Here is a 14,814-nt window from a genome sequence, read left to right on the forward strand (position 1 = left end):
CTGGATCCCAGGAACCAGGCATCACGACCCGAGCCAAAGGCAGATGCTTAACTGACTGAGCCACCCAGGTGTCCCCAGCAAGTCTTTTTAAAATAATAGAGTAACCGAAGATTTAAGACTCTTTTTTTTTTTTAAGATTTTATTTATTTATTCGACAGAGATAGAGACAGCCAGCGAGAGAGGGAACACAAGCAGGGGGAGCGGGAGAGAAAGAAGCAGGCTCATAGCAGAAGAGCCTGATGTGGGGCTCGATCCTGTAACGCCAGGACCACGCCCTGAGCCGAAGGCAGACGCTTTAACCGCTGTGCCACCCAGGCGCCCCTAAGACTATCTCTTATCAAAAATTGATTGTGAATATTCTCTGAAATTAATCTTTGTTAAAATATGAAGACTCACTCACATTTGAAAATTAGTAGTATGATAATTGGGTTACTTTTAAAATACAGACATCTGGGGACGCCTGGGTGGTTCAGTTGGTTGGGCATCTGCCTTCGGCTCAGGTCATGATCCCTGGGATCAAGTCCTGCATTAGGCTCCCTGCTCGGCAGGGAGCCTGCTTCTCCCTCTGCCTGCTGCTCCCCCTGCTTGTGCGTGTTCACGCTCTCGCTCTCTCTGACAAATAAAATAAAATATTTAAAAAAATTTTTTAATTAAAAAAAATAAAATACAACTATCTGGGCCACCTTGCTGGCTCAGTCAGACATGCAACTCTTGATCAGGTTGTGAGTTCTTCGGTGTAGAGATTATTTAAAAAAAAAAATCTTCAAAAAAAAAATCCATTGGAGAAAGCTGTACAAATGCACTGTTTGCCCTTGTAAATTTAAATCTTAGCACTACCACTGTGTTTCCAGTCAGGTTTGTCTTCCATTACCTGCATCAACTCTTCAAATCCTACTGGTTCTTCTCAGTCCTCCCTGTTCCCTCCCTCTTCATAGACGTTTTTCACAAAAAAATAGGAGCAATCAAGTAGATGTTTCCACCACCCATCAGTCTACTTCCTACCCACTAGTCCACACATTTATTCATTTAGATACCTATCCTTACCATAGATGTTTTAACAAAAGCATTTGGTCCTAATTTCAGAGAATACCCCCTAAATGCATCTGTCACATCATACCCAGATTCATTATCCATTAAATCTATTTTATGCCTTCTATATGCTTACTTTAAAATGTTGTATGAAGCTGGGCAGTGGGGCGGAATAGAATTTTGGAGCACATCTCCAGAGTCCTAATCCAGGGTGAATTTCATCCGGTAATTAACTCTCTTTAAGTCTGGTTTTTCAGAGTTAAGAAATCACACAACTTTTTAATCCCTCTCCCTCCCAAGTCAGGTTTCTAGAAGCCTTGAATTTTTCACTGTCCTTCGGCTGATGGCTTTATTCCTCCTTTGAACAATTCCCCAGTCTGATTCTTAAGTATATATTAATGCAAATGAACTTAGTTCTTTTCCTGGGGACCGAGTTTAGGTAAGGAGGCAAGATCGATCCGTTAGTTACCCTTCAACCTGAGTCCTGGTCACAGTCTGACCCCTGACCCTAACCCAGCCCAAGCCCTGACCCCAGCCACAGACAGCCCTAACCCTGACATGGCAGTGACCCAGGCCATACCCTAACTCGGGACCACAACCTGACCCCCTGCTTCATTTCAGGTGGGAGTACGGATAGGCCGTGGGGATATGGGAGAAGGGTGGGGCAGGTGCGTTTGGGGGAGCTTCGGAATGATTTTCCCTGGCCTCCAGCTCCTCGAATAGCCCAAGCCCGGCAAGCCACTCCAGACCCAAGGGACGAGGGCTCCGCCCACAGGCGAGACCGCGCAAGGGGCTGAAGAGAAGGCTCCGAGAAGCGGCGGAGTCATGCGCAGAGAGATGCCTCCGCTCCGCGCGCCGGGCGCAGCGTGCGGGGGCGGGACACCGGCGCGGCCCGACTCCCGATTGGCCGCAGGCGGGCAGAAAGGGGCGGGGCGGGGCGGCGCGCGCTCTCAGGCGCGCGGCCTGGCGGGCGTGTAACGGCCGTTAGGGGAGCTGAGGGACTGAATTGCCGCCCGCGGCTGACGTGGTGGCCGCAGTCGGCGTCCCTGGGTGAGGGATTTCGCCGTCCGCTTTCGGCCCTACGTAAGTCCTCCTCCCCTCGGGAGCCCTTGTCGGGCTGGGAGATCCCGCCCCACCTTGGGGAGACCCGGAGGAGCCCCAGAAGAGCCCCACACACTCGTGACTTACCTTCTTCTGGGGCCGCGGGAGAGCGAAGCGCATGCGCGGAGCTGTTAAGCCGTCCCCTTCCCCTCTGGGTCTCTCACTCGCTGGGCTTCCTAAAATAATGCCCCGCACACGCCCCCTCGCCACTCGCTCTCCTCCCTGCCCTCTGCGCGTGGCTTTCTCCATCGTTCACAGCCGTTGCTTTACCTTTGTAAAGGGTAGGCCCTGTGCCAGTCTCCGGGGGAGGGGACGGAGGGAAGCACGTTGCTTGCCTTCGCGGAGCAGACGGTCCGGGGAGAAGAGCAGACGTGAAGCGGGTGACGACTCGGTTCGCACTCCGTGGTGTGGGCTGGAGAAGTACACAGCACGAAGGCAGAAGGCGCCGGTGTAGTCCGAGAAGGCAGGGAGGCCTCCCTGTGGAAGGGAATTGGGGGCTGAGGGTTACAGGATGAATAGAGACTTACGGTTGGGGGACAAGACAGCTCTTGTGAAGGCGCTAGGCTGGAGTTTCCAAGCCCGCACGGGGTATTTGACGGTGTCAGGAAACATTTCCAGTTAACACAACTCGGGGATTGCTCCTGGTATCTAGTGGGTAGAAGTCAGGGCTGCTTCGAAACACCCGACTATGTGGGAGCCCCCCCCCCCCCGCCCCAAGCAAAGACTTATCTGACCTAAAATGTCAGGAGCATCCGGATTGCCTAGAGCACCGTGCTCTAGAAAGGAGGAGCTGGTGCTTTGGATGGACTACAAGTTCAGTGGGTTACAGCGAATTTGTTCAGTAGCACTCCTTCACGGTAAAACAGGAAGATCAGAATCCCGTTTGTCTTTTACACCGGTATATTCCCACCACTTGGCACAGAGCCAGGTGAATAGTAGGCCCTCCGTAAATTTTGGTTGATGAATCGAATACTGTGTGCTAGGTAGGGACGGGTGATGATACCAGGATGATTAAGGTAACCATGCCTCATTACCTGCCCTTAGGCCTTGCAGGTTTTATAATAGTCTGGTGGTGGTGTAGGTATCAGGACTTTGTAAAGGCAACTTCTTGGGAAGGATTTGGCTTCTCTTTAGGTCTGGTTTAATGAATGATCGGGGTCGTGAAAATAGTGCGATGGTGTGAGATTCTTAATGTGCTTTTGTCAGCTGTGTATCCCTTCAAATCCTTTCCTGTCTTGATGTGGTTCTCAACAGCTGCCAAGTGTGACGTTCTGCCAAGTGTGAAGATTATAATTCTTCAAGGGGAGAAATACTTATAATAGTCAAAACCTAATTCTTGGGTGGCAATTCAGGAAATAGAGCCTGAGTGGTGACCAAGGGCAACATGAAGAAATTGTATGAGCTGTCCCTGCTCCTAACTACTTTGGGGCTTGCAGCTCTGGCTGTGTCTGAGGCAGAAACTCCAACTTCTGGTGCCTTCATAACTTCATTTCTTTTTGTCACACACAGGAAGAATGCTGACTAGACTCTCTGTAGCATTAGAGCACAGTCCTGTCTTTGAAGCCTCTTCCTAGCTATATGATCTTTACTTCTCTAAACCTTCATTTTTTTATCCATAAATAAGGGTAATAATAGTAACTGCCTTGTAAGTTTGATGTATTAAATATACATTTATTGTATATTTACATTGTAATAAATGTATATTACATTAAATATACATTTATTGTAAGCATTAAATATGGCATTATACCTGTAATAGAGTGTTTAGCACAGTGCTTTGTGGGTAGTAAGTACTCAATACATGTTAAATTTGTTGAATGAATACTTAGGTAGTTTAAAGGGCTTTGAAGATAGAAACCATCAATGTTGGGTGTTTCTTTTGTCTGCTTCCATTCACTGCTACCTTTCTTGGCTGTATAATTCGTTATTTTTGTTACTTTTTGTACATTCACTTCTCACTTTTATTTCAGGAAATCTTTATGTCTTTCAAATGGTCCTAAAAACTATCAGTAGCTCATCTACTTCTGAACTTAGTAGGAAAAAGTCAAGAATTATCTCTTCCAGGGGCGCCTGGGTGGCACAGCGGTTAAGCGTCTGCCTTTGGCTCAGGGCGTGATCCCGGCGTTATGGGATCGAGCCCCATGTCAGGCTCCTCTGCTATGAGCCTGCTTCTTCCTCTCCCACTCCCCCTGCTTGTGTTCCCTCTCTCACTGGCTGTCTCTCTCTCTGTCAAATAAATAAAATCTTAAAAAAAAAAAAAAAAAAAGAATTATCTCTTCCAGGGGCACCTGGGTGGCTCAGTTGGCTAAGCGTCCAGCTCTTGGTCTTGGCTCAGGTCTTGATCTGAGGGTTGTAGGTTTGTTTTTTTTTTTTTTTAAGATTTTATTTATTTATTTGACAGAGACAGCCAGTGAGAGAGGGAACACAAGCAGGCAAAGTGGGAGAGGAAGAAGCAGGCTCCTAGTGGAGCGTGGAGCCCGATGTGGGACTTGATCCCAGGACCCTGGGATCACACCCTGAGCCGAAGGCAGATGCTTGACAACTGAGCCACCCAGGCGCCCCTGAAGGGGGTTGTGGGTTTGAGCCCTGCATTGGGCCCCATGCTGGGCTTGGAGCCTACTTAAGAAAAAAAAAAAAGAATTATCTCTTCCGTACTGTTTTACTACTTGTGGGAGTTGTTTTTTTTTTAATTGAGATAAAATTCATGCACAATAAAAGTTTTATGTGTGTACAATTCACATCCACAAGGTTGTGCAGCCGCCACCACTATCTAATCTCAGAAGATTTTGATCACTCTGGAAAGAAACACCATATCCATTAGCAGTCACTCCCCATTTCCCCACCTCCCTCCTCTTAGTCCTTTGCAACCACTAATCTACTGTCTATATGGATTTGCCAGTTCTGGACATTTCATATAAATGGAATTTATCTATTTATCAGTTGATGGACATTTGAGTTGTTTCTGCTTTTTGGCTATTATAAATAATGCTACTATGAACATTCGTGTTCAAAATTTTGTGTGAACATATGTTTTTATTTCTCTTGAACATATACTTAGGAATGGAATTGCCGAGTTATAGAGTAACTCTGGGTGTTTTTTTTTTTTTTAAGATTTTATTTATTTATTTGACAGAGAGAGAACACAAGCAGGGGGAGTGGGAGAGGAAGAAGCAGGCTTCCTGTTGAACGGGGAGCCGGGGATGCGGGCTTGATCCCAGGTCCCTGGGATCAGGCCCTGAGCCGAAAGCAGGTGCTTAACGACTGAGCCACCCAGGCGCCTCTAGAGTAACTCTGTTTAACCGAGAGTTTTTTTGTCATCCTGTTTTCAACTCCTCTGAATTTGGAAAGGTCTCAGAGTCCAGTGGACCTACTACCATTTTGTTATACCTTAAAGAAATGAATGAAGAAAGGGATTTTGATATTGACCATTTGATATCACTGCTAGGTAGATAATCTAATTCTTCTGTGTCGCCATTAACACACTAAATGATAATAGCTATAAATCGAAGCTTTTACCGAACAACTGTCTTTTGCCCACTATGTGAAGACCTGGGATTTCAGGGGATGGTACCATTTCTGTTGTAGATGCAGTGCAATTAGCAAAGGTTTGGGTTGTTGTTACTAAGAGAAAACTATAGAGGTCAGTAAAGCACATTAGAGAAATAGTACCCATATAGCCTTTGTTTTCTTACCAAAGTTGAATTTTACTTCTAAGAATTGTGATCTGTTGACTGAGTTTGTCCCAAACTCTTTGGGGGCTCTTGTAAATTCATTTTCTAAATTCATACTTTATCTTCCAGGGATGATCATATGCCACTTTTTATTGATTTAAACTACCTAGTAATAATTTAAAAAAAACCATAATTAAGCACTTAATATGCATCAGGCACTGTTGTGAGTTAATTCTAAATGAATTAGCATGAATTAGGTCCTGTCTTTATCCTCATTTTTATTTATTTTTATTATTATTATTATTTTAAATAGGCTCTACACCCAGCATGGAGCCCAACACAGGGCTTGAACTCACAGCCCTGAGATCAAGACCTTAGCTGAGATAGAGTTGAACACTTAACTGACAGACCCAGCCAGGCACTCTTGTCCTCATTTTCATTTATTTTATTTTATTTTTTTAAGATTTATTTATTTGAGAGAGGGAGAGAGTGGGTGCATCTCCACAAGCTGGGGGAGGGACAGAGGGAGAGGGAAAGAGAGAATCTCAAGCAGGCTCGCTGCTGAATGCACAACCTGACACGGAGTTCCATCCACAACCTTGAGACCATGACTTGAGCCAAAATCAAGAGTCAGATGCCCGACCGACTGAGCCACCCAAGTGCCCCCATCCTCGTTTTAATTTTTATTTATTTATTTATTTTTAAAGATTTTATTTATTTTTTTAAAAAAGATTTTATTTATTTATTTGACACAGATAGAGACAGCCAGCGACAGAGGGAACACAAGCAGGGGGAGTGGGACAGGAAGAAGCAGGCTCCCAGCAGAGGAGCCCGATGTGGGGCTCGATCCCGGAACGCCAGGATCACGCCCTGAGCATAAGGCAGATGCCCAACCGCTGTGCCACCCAGGCGCCCAGATTTTATTTATTTGAGAGAAAGAGAGTCAGAGATAGCATGAGTAAGGCAGAGAGGGAGAAGTAGACTCCCTGCTGAGCAGGGAGTCCGACATGGGACTTGATCCCAGGACCCTGGGATCATGACCTGAGCCGAAGTCAGATGCTTAACCAACTGAGCCACCCAGGCGCCCCCCCCTCCTCACTTTTATATGAAGGAACTGAGGTACAGAGATATTACAAAATTTGTGCAGGGTTACATAGCTAATTAAGTCAGACTTCAAACCCAAGCTGTCTGATCATAACTGCATACTCTGAACCACTTCCCTGTACTGCCATGCCTCTCAAGTACTATGGAAATATAAGATATTATTATTATTTGCTATTGTTAGTTACATTAATTAAAGCTTTTGTTTACACAGATAGTAATCAGACTTTTGCTGAATTCTCACAGCCTACCATTAGAATAAATATAAATGTTCTAAGAAGTAAGGAAATGGGAAGAAAATCTTATGTTCCCAGCTGAGACTTGGGGTTCTGCTTATGACCAAGAATTCTATTTGTGCATCATATAATTAGCTTTCATTACTGGAGGAGTTGGGGAATTTATGTTAATCATAATTGAAGTTATACTACTTCACTGTTGGTTTGGTTATTTAGTTCTTTCACTACCCCACTCTCTTCCTGTTTCCATGGCTAAGAAAATCCATAGTAAAGGTTTTTTTTTTTTTTTTAAGATTTTATGTATTTATTTGACAGAGAGACAGCCAGCGAGAGAGGGAACACAGCAGGGGGAGTGGGAGAGGAAGAAGCAGGCTCCCAGCAGAGCAGGGAGCCCGATCCCAGGACCCTGGGATCACGCCCTGAGCTGAAGGCAGATGCTTAACGACTGAGCCACCCAGGCGCCCCAATAGTAAAGTTTGTTAATTCAGAGTAATATTATGGGGCACCTGGGTGGCTTAGTTGGTTATGCGTCTGCCTTCAGCTCAGGTCATGATTCCAGGATCCTGGGATTGAGCCTGGAGTCATCAGACTCCCTGCTCACTGGGGAGCCTGCTTCTGCCTTTCCCTCTGCCCTTCCTCTCTACTCTTGCGTGCCTGTGCTCTCTCTCTCGCCCTCTCGCTCTCAAATAAATAAAAACCTTTACAAAAAAATAAAAGTAATATTATTTTTAATTTTTGCAACAGTTGAGGGGTTCTAGGACATATAGGATCAGTATTGGGAATCTCCATTTGGTTCTAGATTTTCTCTCCCTTACTTTAGGAAGAGAAGTAGGATGAAGTATTGGAAGTTGCTTTGCCTTAAACAATATCTTTAGGATGGGCGCCTAGGTAGCTCAGTTAGTTAAGCATCTGCCTTCGGCTCAGGTCATGATCCCAGCGTCCCAGGGGAACTGAGCCCCACGTTGGGCTCCCTGCTAAGCTGGGAAGTCTGCTTCTCCCTCTTCCTCCACACCCGCCCCCCGGCTCATGCTCTCTCTTCTCTCAAATAAATAAATACAATCTTTTTTAAAAAATATCTTTAGGAGTAAAACATGTGGAAGACGAATCCTGTGTGGTTTGGACAGTTTCAGCTGAATGGGAGCAAGTTACAAGGAATTAAAAGACAGTGGAGAGATCTGACTGGTTATTCCTTCATTCTACAGCTGGCTCAAATAACAGTGTTGATGGCCATGCAGGAGAAATACCCAAGTGAGAGGATCTCTCATGCCACTTCACCAGGTGAGTAGTCAAAGTTTTCTGACCTTTGGTCTGTGTTTTCATAACAGAAATTTCCTTTAAAGGAAATACTTAGCAAACAAACATTCACTGAAATGCTGGTATTTAAAGAACAAAAATAACATGACTCTATATTGAATAGAAAAACAGCCCTCTCCAAAAGAACAACTATTTATCTCTGGTCCTACATGGCTTCCAAGAAGACCACATGATATATTTGGGAGGGGAGGACACATGAAGGAACAGAATGACTTGGAACATAGTTCCATTTGAAATCAGAAAAACACAGCATAAATTACTGTGTTCTATGTTGTCTTTGTAGTCCTGTGGGTGGGTCAGTCATCTGCTAGCCCACAAAGATTGGAATTCTTCTTGGATGCCAACAGTCTCAGTTACGTTGTCACTAGAGACTCAGGAATTTATCTTTAGAATGGATTGACAAGACTTTGAAAGCTCAATACTAAGTGCATATATTTAGTATATATGTTAAACATATATAAATATATAAATAAATATATATATTCAGTAGACATATTAAGTAGATATGGTATATTTAAATAGAAAGTAGGATAGAAAGCTTTTTGAATTCTGGGGTATTTATGAAGAGAGGGGTACATTTTTTCAACTAAGGATATATTTTATTTAACTTTAAAATCCTGCAGTGCCTTACAGCAGACATTTATTAGATATTTGTTGTGTTCTCCTAGGAACTGCCTTGCATGGATTAAGTATTTTGAAAAGTGTTTGTTGAATCCGTTCAAGATGCCTTCAGCAAATATTTGTTGAACATCTGCTATATGCCATATACACTGTTTTAGGGCTGGATCGTATAATTTCACATGGCAGTTATGTTTTAACACACAAATTTTGGGGATGTAGCAATTTCTAACAAAACTCACTGCTTTTCTGATGGCTTTGTCTTCAGTAGTCTCTCATTCGATTATTTATGGTCTTAATATTTTGATAAAAAAGATGTTGGTGATAGGACATGTGACATAATACAAAAAAATTTCAGCTTTCAAACTTGAATTTTGAAATAAGCATAAGCCTCTATACCTATACCAAAATACATTTTTTTAAAAGTTTTATTTAAGTGATCTCTACACCCAGTATGGGGCTTGAACTCACAACCCCAGATCAAGAGTTGGATGCTTTACTGACTGAGCCAGCCAGACACCCTCCAAAATACATTTTTATTTTAGCAAATATCTCTTCAGAATTGATGTATGGAGTGAGGAGAGAGAAAAGTGGTACTGGTAAAGAATGGAAGATTAGTAGTAGTAACAAGAAGTAAGAGGCCAAGAAGATGGTAATAGAGGCCCTCAATCGAATTTCATTATTTTAAATGGCCTGGAAATTTGTCTACTGACTAGAGTGATAACACCATATAGACTTATCAAGAAGTCAAATTTCTTTCCTTCTAGCTAGAAATATACTTAGTACAGATGGTAACACCAGTTAATCTTACACTAATCGGTAGCTCTGATTGTTGGGTATGTCTTCTGTGAAAGATTATTATAGATTACTGCATGTATATAGATTCTTTCATATCAGACAGTGCACTGTGACCCTAAGAATAAGTCCTTGGGGGAAAGTTAGAGTGCCTTCAGTAGAAAGCAGAGGGTAGCAGAATTAGAGGAAAGTGAGTTAAAAATGATGGAAGAAGCACTAAAATTGGAAGAGAGAATAAAGTGATTTGTGTTCAAATATCATTTGCTTCCCACTAAGTCAAAGAGGCTGTAGAACCTTGTTTTCTGATTTCAACTAAAACTATGACATTTTAGATGGATAAGTAGCCATCATTACATTTTTGTCTATTTGTTTATGTGGATCGTGAGATACAGTTTAGAAAAATTACAGTGTTTTTTTTAACAATAAATACTAGTAAATCAAGCATTTATTGAATACTTTCTACCTACTAGCCCTCAAGTAGCAAGCTAATAAAGTTAAATAAATCTCTTCAGTCTTGTTTTGTCTTACCCACTCAGACATTTTAGTGGTTTCTTTGCATTGCACTCAAAATAGTCTTAAACTCTTCAGATTGACTTTTAAGACTTACCTTGATCTGCATTCACGCTGCCCACAGGGTACCCAGTTCAGTCAAACAATGGTTTCCTTCTTTCCTTCCTTCCTTCCTCCCTCCCTCCCTCCCTCCCTCCTTCCTCCCTTCCTCCCTTCCTCCCTTCCTTCCCTCCCTACCCTCCCTTCCCTTCCCTTCCCTTCACTTCCCTTCCCTTCCTTTCCTTTTTCCTTTCCTTTCCTTTCTCTTTCTTTCTTTCTTTCTTTCTTTCTTTCTTTCTTTCTTTGAGAGAGAGCCCACACATGCATGAGTGGGTGGAGGGGCAGAGTGAGAGAAGCAGACTCCTCTCTGAGCACAGAATCCAATGCAGGGCTCAATCCCAGGACCCCTAGATCATGACTTGAGTTGAAGTCAGACGCTTAACTGACTGAGCCACCTAGGCACCCCCAAGCAATGGTTTTCAACAAGAGACTGGACTGCCTGTTATCCTAGGGAGCATTTGGAAACATATGGGGTATTTTCATGTTTCACAGTGGTGATTGGATAGGGTTAGGGCTGCTACTGGCATTTAATAGGGACCAGGGATGCTAAACCATCCTGACATGTATAGACTATACATTGAAGAATTGTCATGCACAGTATGCCAAAAGCATCTATTGAGAAATCTTATAAGAGGAAAGAATGTGGATATTGTAGTCAAAACAACATGGGGTCAAATCTCAGCTCTATGCTCTGTAAAATAGGGGTGATGATACTGTTCAGTAAGTAAGTAGATGAGATCATGTTGGTAAAGTGTTATGGCTCCTAAGTTTCAAAAAATGGTAGCTACTTTTGAATAGTAGTTTTCTATCCTAGTATTCCTGGATTCTTGGTAAGTCTTATTTCTGTCTGTGAACATTCTCACCTCTCATCCTATTTCCATTTAAAATTAGCTAACTCAGAGAAGCTGAAATAGGCACAGGAGAGAGAGTGATGCTATTTTTTCATAGGTTTAAATACCTTTAAGTACTTTATTTAAACGGTCTTGTGGGGTTACATCAACTGGTTCACACTAAAGATGGGAAATACCACTTGTTTCAGGTTCCGGTGTAATTCAAAAGGGTAGTTCCCTGGGGACTGAATGGCAGACCCCAGTTATCTCAGAGGCTTTTCGGAGTCGCTTCAGCCGCTGTTCAAGTGTAGCTGACAGTGGGGACACAGCCATTGGCACATCGTGCTCAGACATTGCAGAGGGTAAGTTTGGATTAATGTTTTGATTACTAATATGTGTTGTCATTTTCAGATTGTGTTGCAGGTGATTGTCATTACCAGAATATTCATAACTCAATCCCTTCAGCCAAGGAGTTTGCTTGATTTTTCTTACTCCTTGTTTCTTACATCTGGCCCTTTCTTTTCAGTTTTTACTGTTTGTCCTATCTTAAATAACTTTTTTTTTAAAGATTTTATTTATTTATTTATTTGACAGACAGCCAGCGAGAGAGGGAACATAAGCAGGGGAAGTGGGAGAGGAAGAAGCAGGCTCCCAGCAGAAGAGCCTGATGTGGGGCTCGATCCCAGAACGCTGGGATCATGCCCTGAGCCGAAGGCAGACACTTAACGACTGCGCCACCCAGGCGCCCCTTAAATAACTTTTTAATAGGTTTCTTTTCCTCAAGTCTTTCCCTCTACTGCCAGGTTAATCTTTCTAAAAGCCTGGTTTCATAGTTTCCCTTTCCTGTAAATCCTCAACTTCTTCTGTTACTTGGATGATCAAGTTCAGAGGGCTTATTAGTTCTGTGATCTGGCCCTATCCCACCCATTCAGACATATTTCTCATTGTTACAAAGTGTGGCGTTTTACTATGCAATGAAAAAGCACAGAACTTTTGTTGTTGTTGTTGTTTTGGATATCTGAGCTCTTTTCTTCTTTAATCCAGGCCCATTTGTGCTGTTTCCACCTCCTCTTGCACTTCCCAGCTATGCTGATCTTATTTTTTAAAAAATCTAGCAAAGTGTCTGAAAAGACTTTTTCCATCCCCTCCACGCATTACTGATCTCCCTCTCTGCAATCTTTTTTTTTAAGATTTATTTATTTATTTATTTATTTATTTGAGAGAGATCATGGGGGGTGGTTAGAGGGAGAAGCAGACTCCCCGCTAAGCGGGGAGCCCAACATGGGGCTCAATCCTGGGACTTCTGGATCATGACCTGAGCCGAAGGCAGTCACTTAACCGACTGAGCCACCCAGGTGCCTGGCAATCTTTTTTTTTAAAATAAGATTTCATTTATTTATTTGAGAGGGAGGTGGGAGGGGGAGAGAGAGAGAATGAGAGCAGAGGGAGGGAGAAGCAGACTCCCTGCTGAGCAGGGAGCCGGATGGGATGCGGGGCTCAACCCCAGGACACGGGGATCATGACCTGAGCTGAAGGCAGATGCTCAACCCACTGAGCCACCCAGGCACCCCTCCCTTTCTGCAATCTTGTATCTTTATTGTATCTGCCATTTTGGGGACACTTAAATTAAGTAATAACTGCCAGACAGCGCTTTACAAGAGTAGTTTCTTTTTTTAAAGTTTTATTTATTTAAGTAATCTCTACACCCAGTGTGGGGTTTGAACTCATGAGCCCGAGATCAAGAGTCCCATGCTTTACTAACTGAGCCAGCCAAGCACCACAAGAGTATTTTATTTTTTCATTTAGATAGTGAGTTCCTAGAGGGCAGAGGACCTGATGATAACAATAACTGTTTATTAAATATTTTATGATGGATACTAAACTAGATTTTTTCTACGTTTTTCATGAACATCTTTAAGAACTCTATGAAATATTTCCATTTTACAGCGCAGAAAGCTGAATTTCTTTATTTTTTTTTTAAGATTTATTTATTTGAGAGAGAGAGAGAAAGAGCATGAGTGGGAGGAGGGGCAGAGGGAGAGAATCTTCAAGCAGATTCCCTCCTGAGGGCAGAGCCCTCCACAGGGCTCGATCCTACAACCCATGAGATCATGACCTGAGCCAAAACTGAGTTGGACTCTCAGCCGACTGAGCCACCCAGCCACCTGAAGAAAGCTGAATTTCAAAGTGATTAGATGACTTGATTAAAGTCACCAAAGTCACTTTAGTACTTTATCAGATGTCACACCCACTAGGATGGCTATAATCAAAAAGATAATAACAAGTGTTGGTGAGAATGTAAAGAAATTGGAACCTCTATACATTACTGGTGGGAATGTAAAATGTTGCAGCTGCTTTGGAAAGCAGTTTGGCAAATCTTCAAAAGGGTAAACATGGAGTTACCCTATGACTCAACAGTTCTACTCCTACCTATATACCCAAGAGAAATGAAAGCATATGTCCACACATAAACTTGTTACACGAATATTCACAGCAGCATTATTCATAGTAGCCAAAAATGGAAACAGCCCAGATGTTTATCTGCTGATGAATGGATGAGTCAAATGTAGTATACCCATATAATAGAATATTATTTCACATTAAGAAGAAATGAAGTACTAATACATGTTACAGAATGGTTGAACTTTTAAGACATTTATGCTAAGTAAAGCCAGACACAAAAGGCCACATGCTGTATGATTCCATTTATATGAAATGTCCAAAATAGGCAAATCCAGAGAGACAAAAAAAAGTGGTTGTTCAAAGCTAGGTAAGTTAGGGTAAATAGAATGTGACTGCTAAAGGGTAAGAGGTTCCTTTTTGGGGTGATAAAATATTCTATAATTGATTGTAGTGATGGTTCACAACAATGAATATACTAAAAACCATTGAATTGTACAGTTCAGGTGGATGAATTGACTGTTATGTGAATTACATTTCAGTAGAGCTCTTTTTTTAAGAAAAGGATAGAAATGTTTGGGGAAAAAAACCAACAAAAACCAAACAGATATATAGTAGTGTTGACTCCTAGACACCTGATGTTTAATTTTAATAGTTTGATAGCTGTGTGTGTATGGGCATGGTGCTCATAAATGTTGAGTAGAACTGAATCACAGATTTCGTTGTAGACAGGACTTTGAAATTCATTTAATTCAGTTCCTTTTTGCTGGTGAGTAACAAAAATTCCCTGAGGGCTTAAGTAACTTGCCTAATGTCATACAACTAGTAGGATTCAGATCTCCCAGCTGTAGTATTTTTTCTGTCACTTATGTAATCAGGTGTTCCTCTCAGTTTAGTTATTTGTTAAGGTTTTGTCTACATGTGCAGTCATGGGACCTTTTTCATTTTGACTAAATAATAGCTCTTTTAAAAAGTCAAACACTGGGGGCGCCTGGGTGGCGCAGTCCTTAAGCGTCTGCCTTCGGCTCAGGGCGTGATCCCAGCGTTCTGGGATTGAGTCCCACATCAGGCTCCTCTGCTATGAGCCTGCTTCTTCCTCTCCCACTCCCC

General features: G+C 42.6%; 1 protein-coding gene across 7 annotated transcripts in view; it reads left to right on the top strand.

The window, feature by feature from the left end:
• Positions 1-1,956: 1,956 nt before the first annotated feature.
• Positions 1,957-14,814, top strand: part of CEP85 (centrosomal protein 85) — a 32,251-nt gene continuing 19,393 nt past the window's right edge. For 6 of the 7 annotated variants that reach the window (XR_569522.2, XM_040619041.1, XM_040619044.1 and 3 more), the window contains exons 1-3: positions 1,957-2,112; positions 8,221-8,416; positions 11,514-11,666. Coding sequence is in view for 6 of the 7 variants with exons in the window: in XM_040619041.1 (XP_040474975.1) it covers positions 8,230-8,416; positions 11,514-11,666 (340 nt within the window). In the remaining variant the exon portion in view is untranslated. The remainder of the gene's footprint in view (positions 2,113-8,220; positions 8,417-11,513; positions 11,667-14,814) is intronic. The other variant, XM_008694564.2, reaches the window with a different exon arrangement.

Source organism: Ursus maritimus, unplaced genomic scaffold (genome assembly GCF_017311325.1).
Source record: "Ursus maritimus isolate PB19 unplaced genomic scaffold, ASM1731132v1 scaffold_32, whole genome shotgun sequence".
Classification (NCBI taxonomy): domain Eukaryota; kingdom Metazoa; phylum Chordata; class Mammalia; order Carnivora; family Ursidae; genus Ursus; species Ursus maritimus.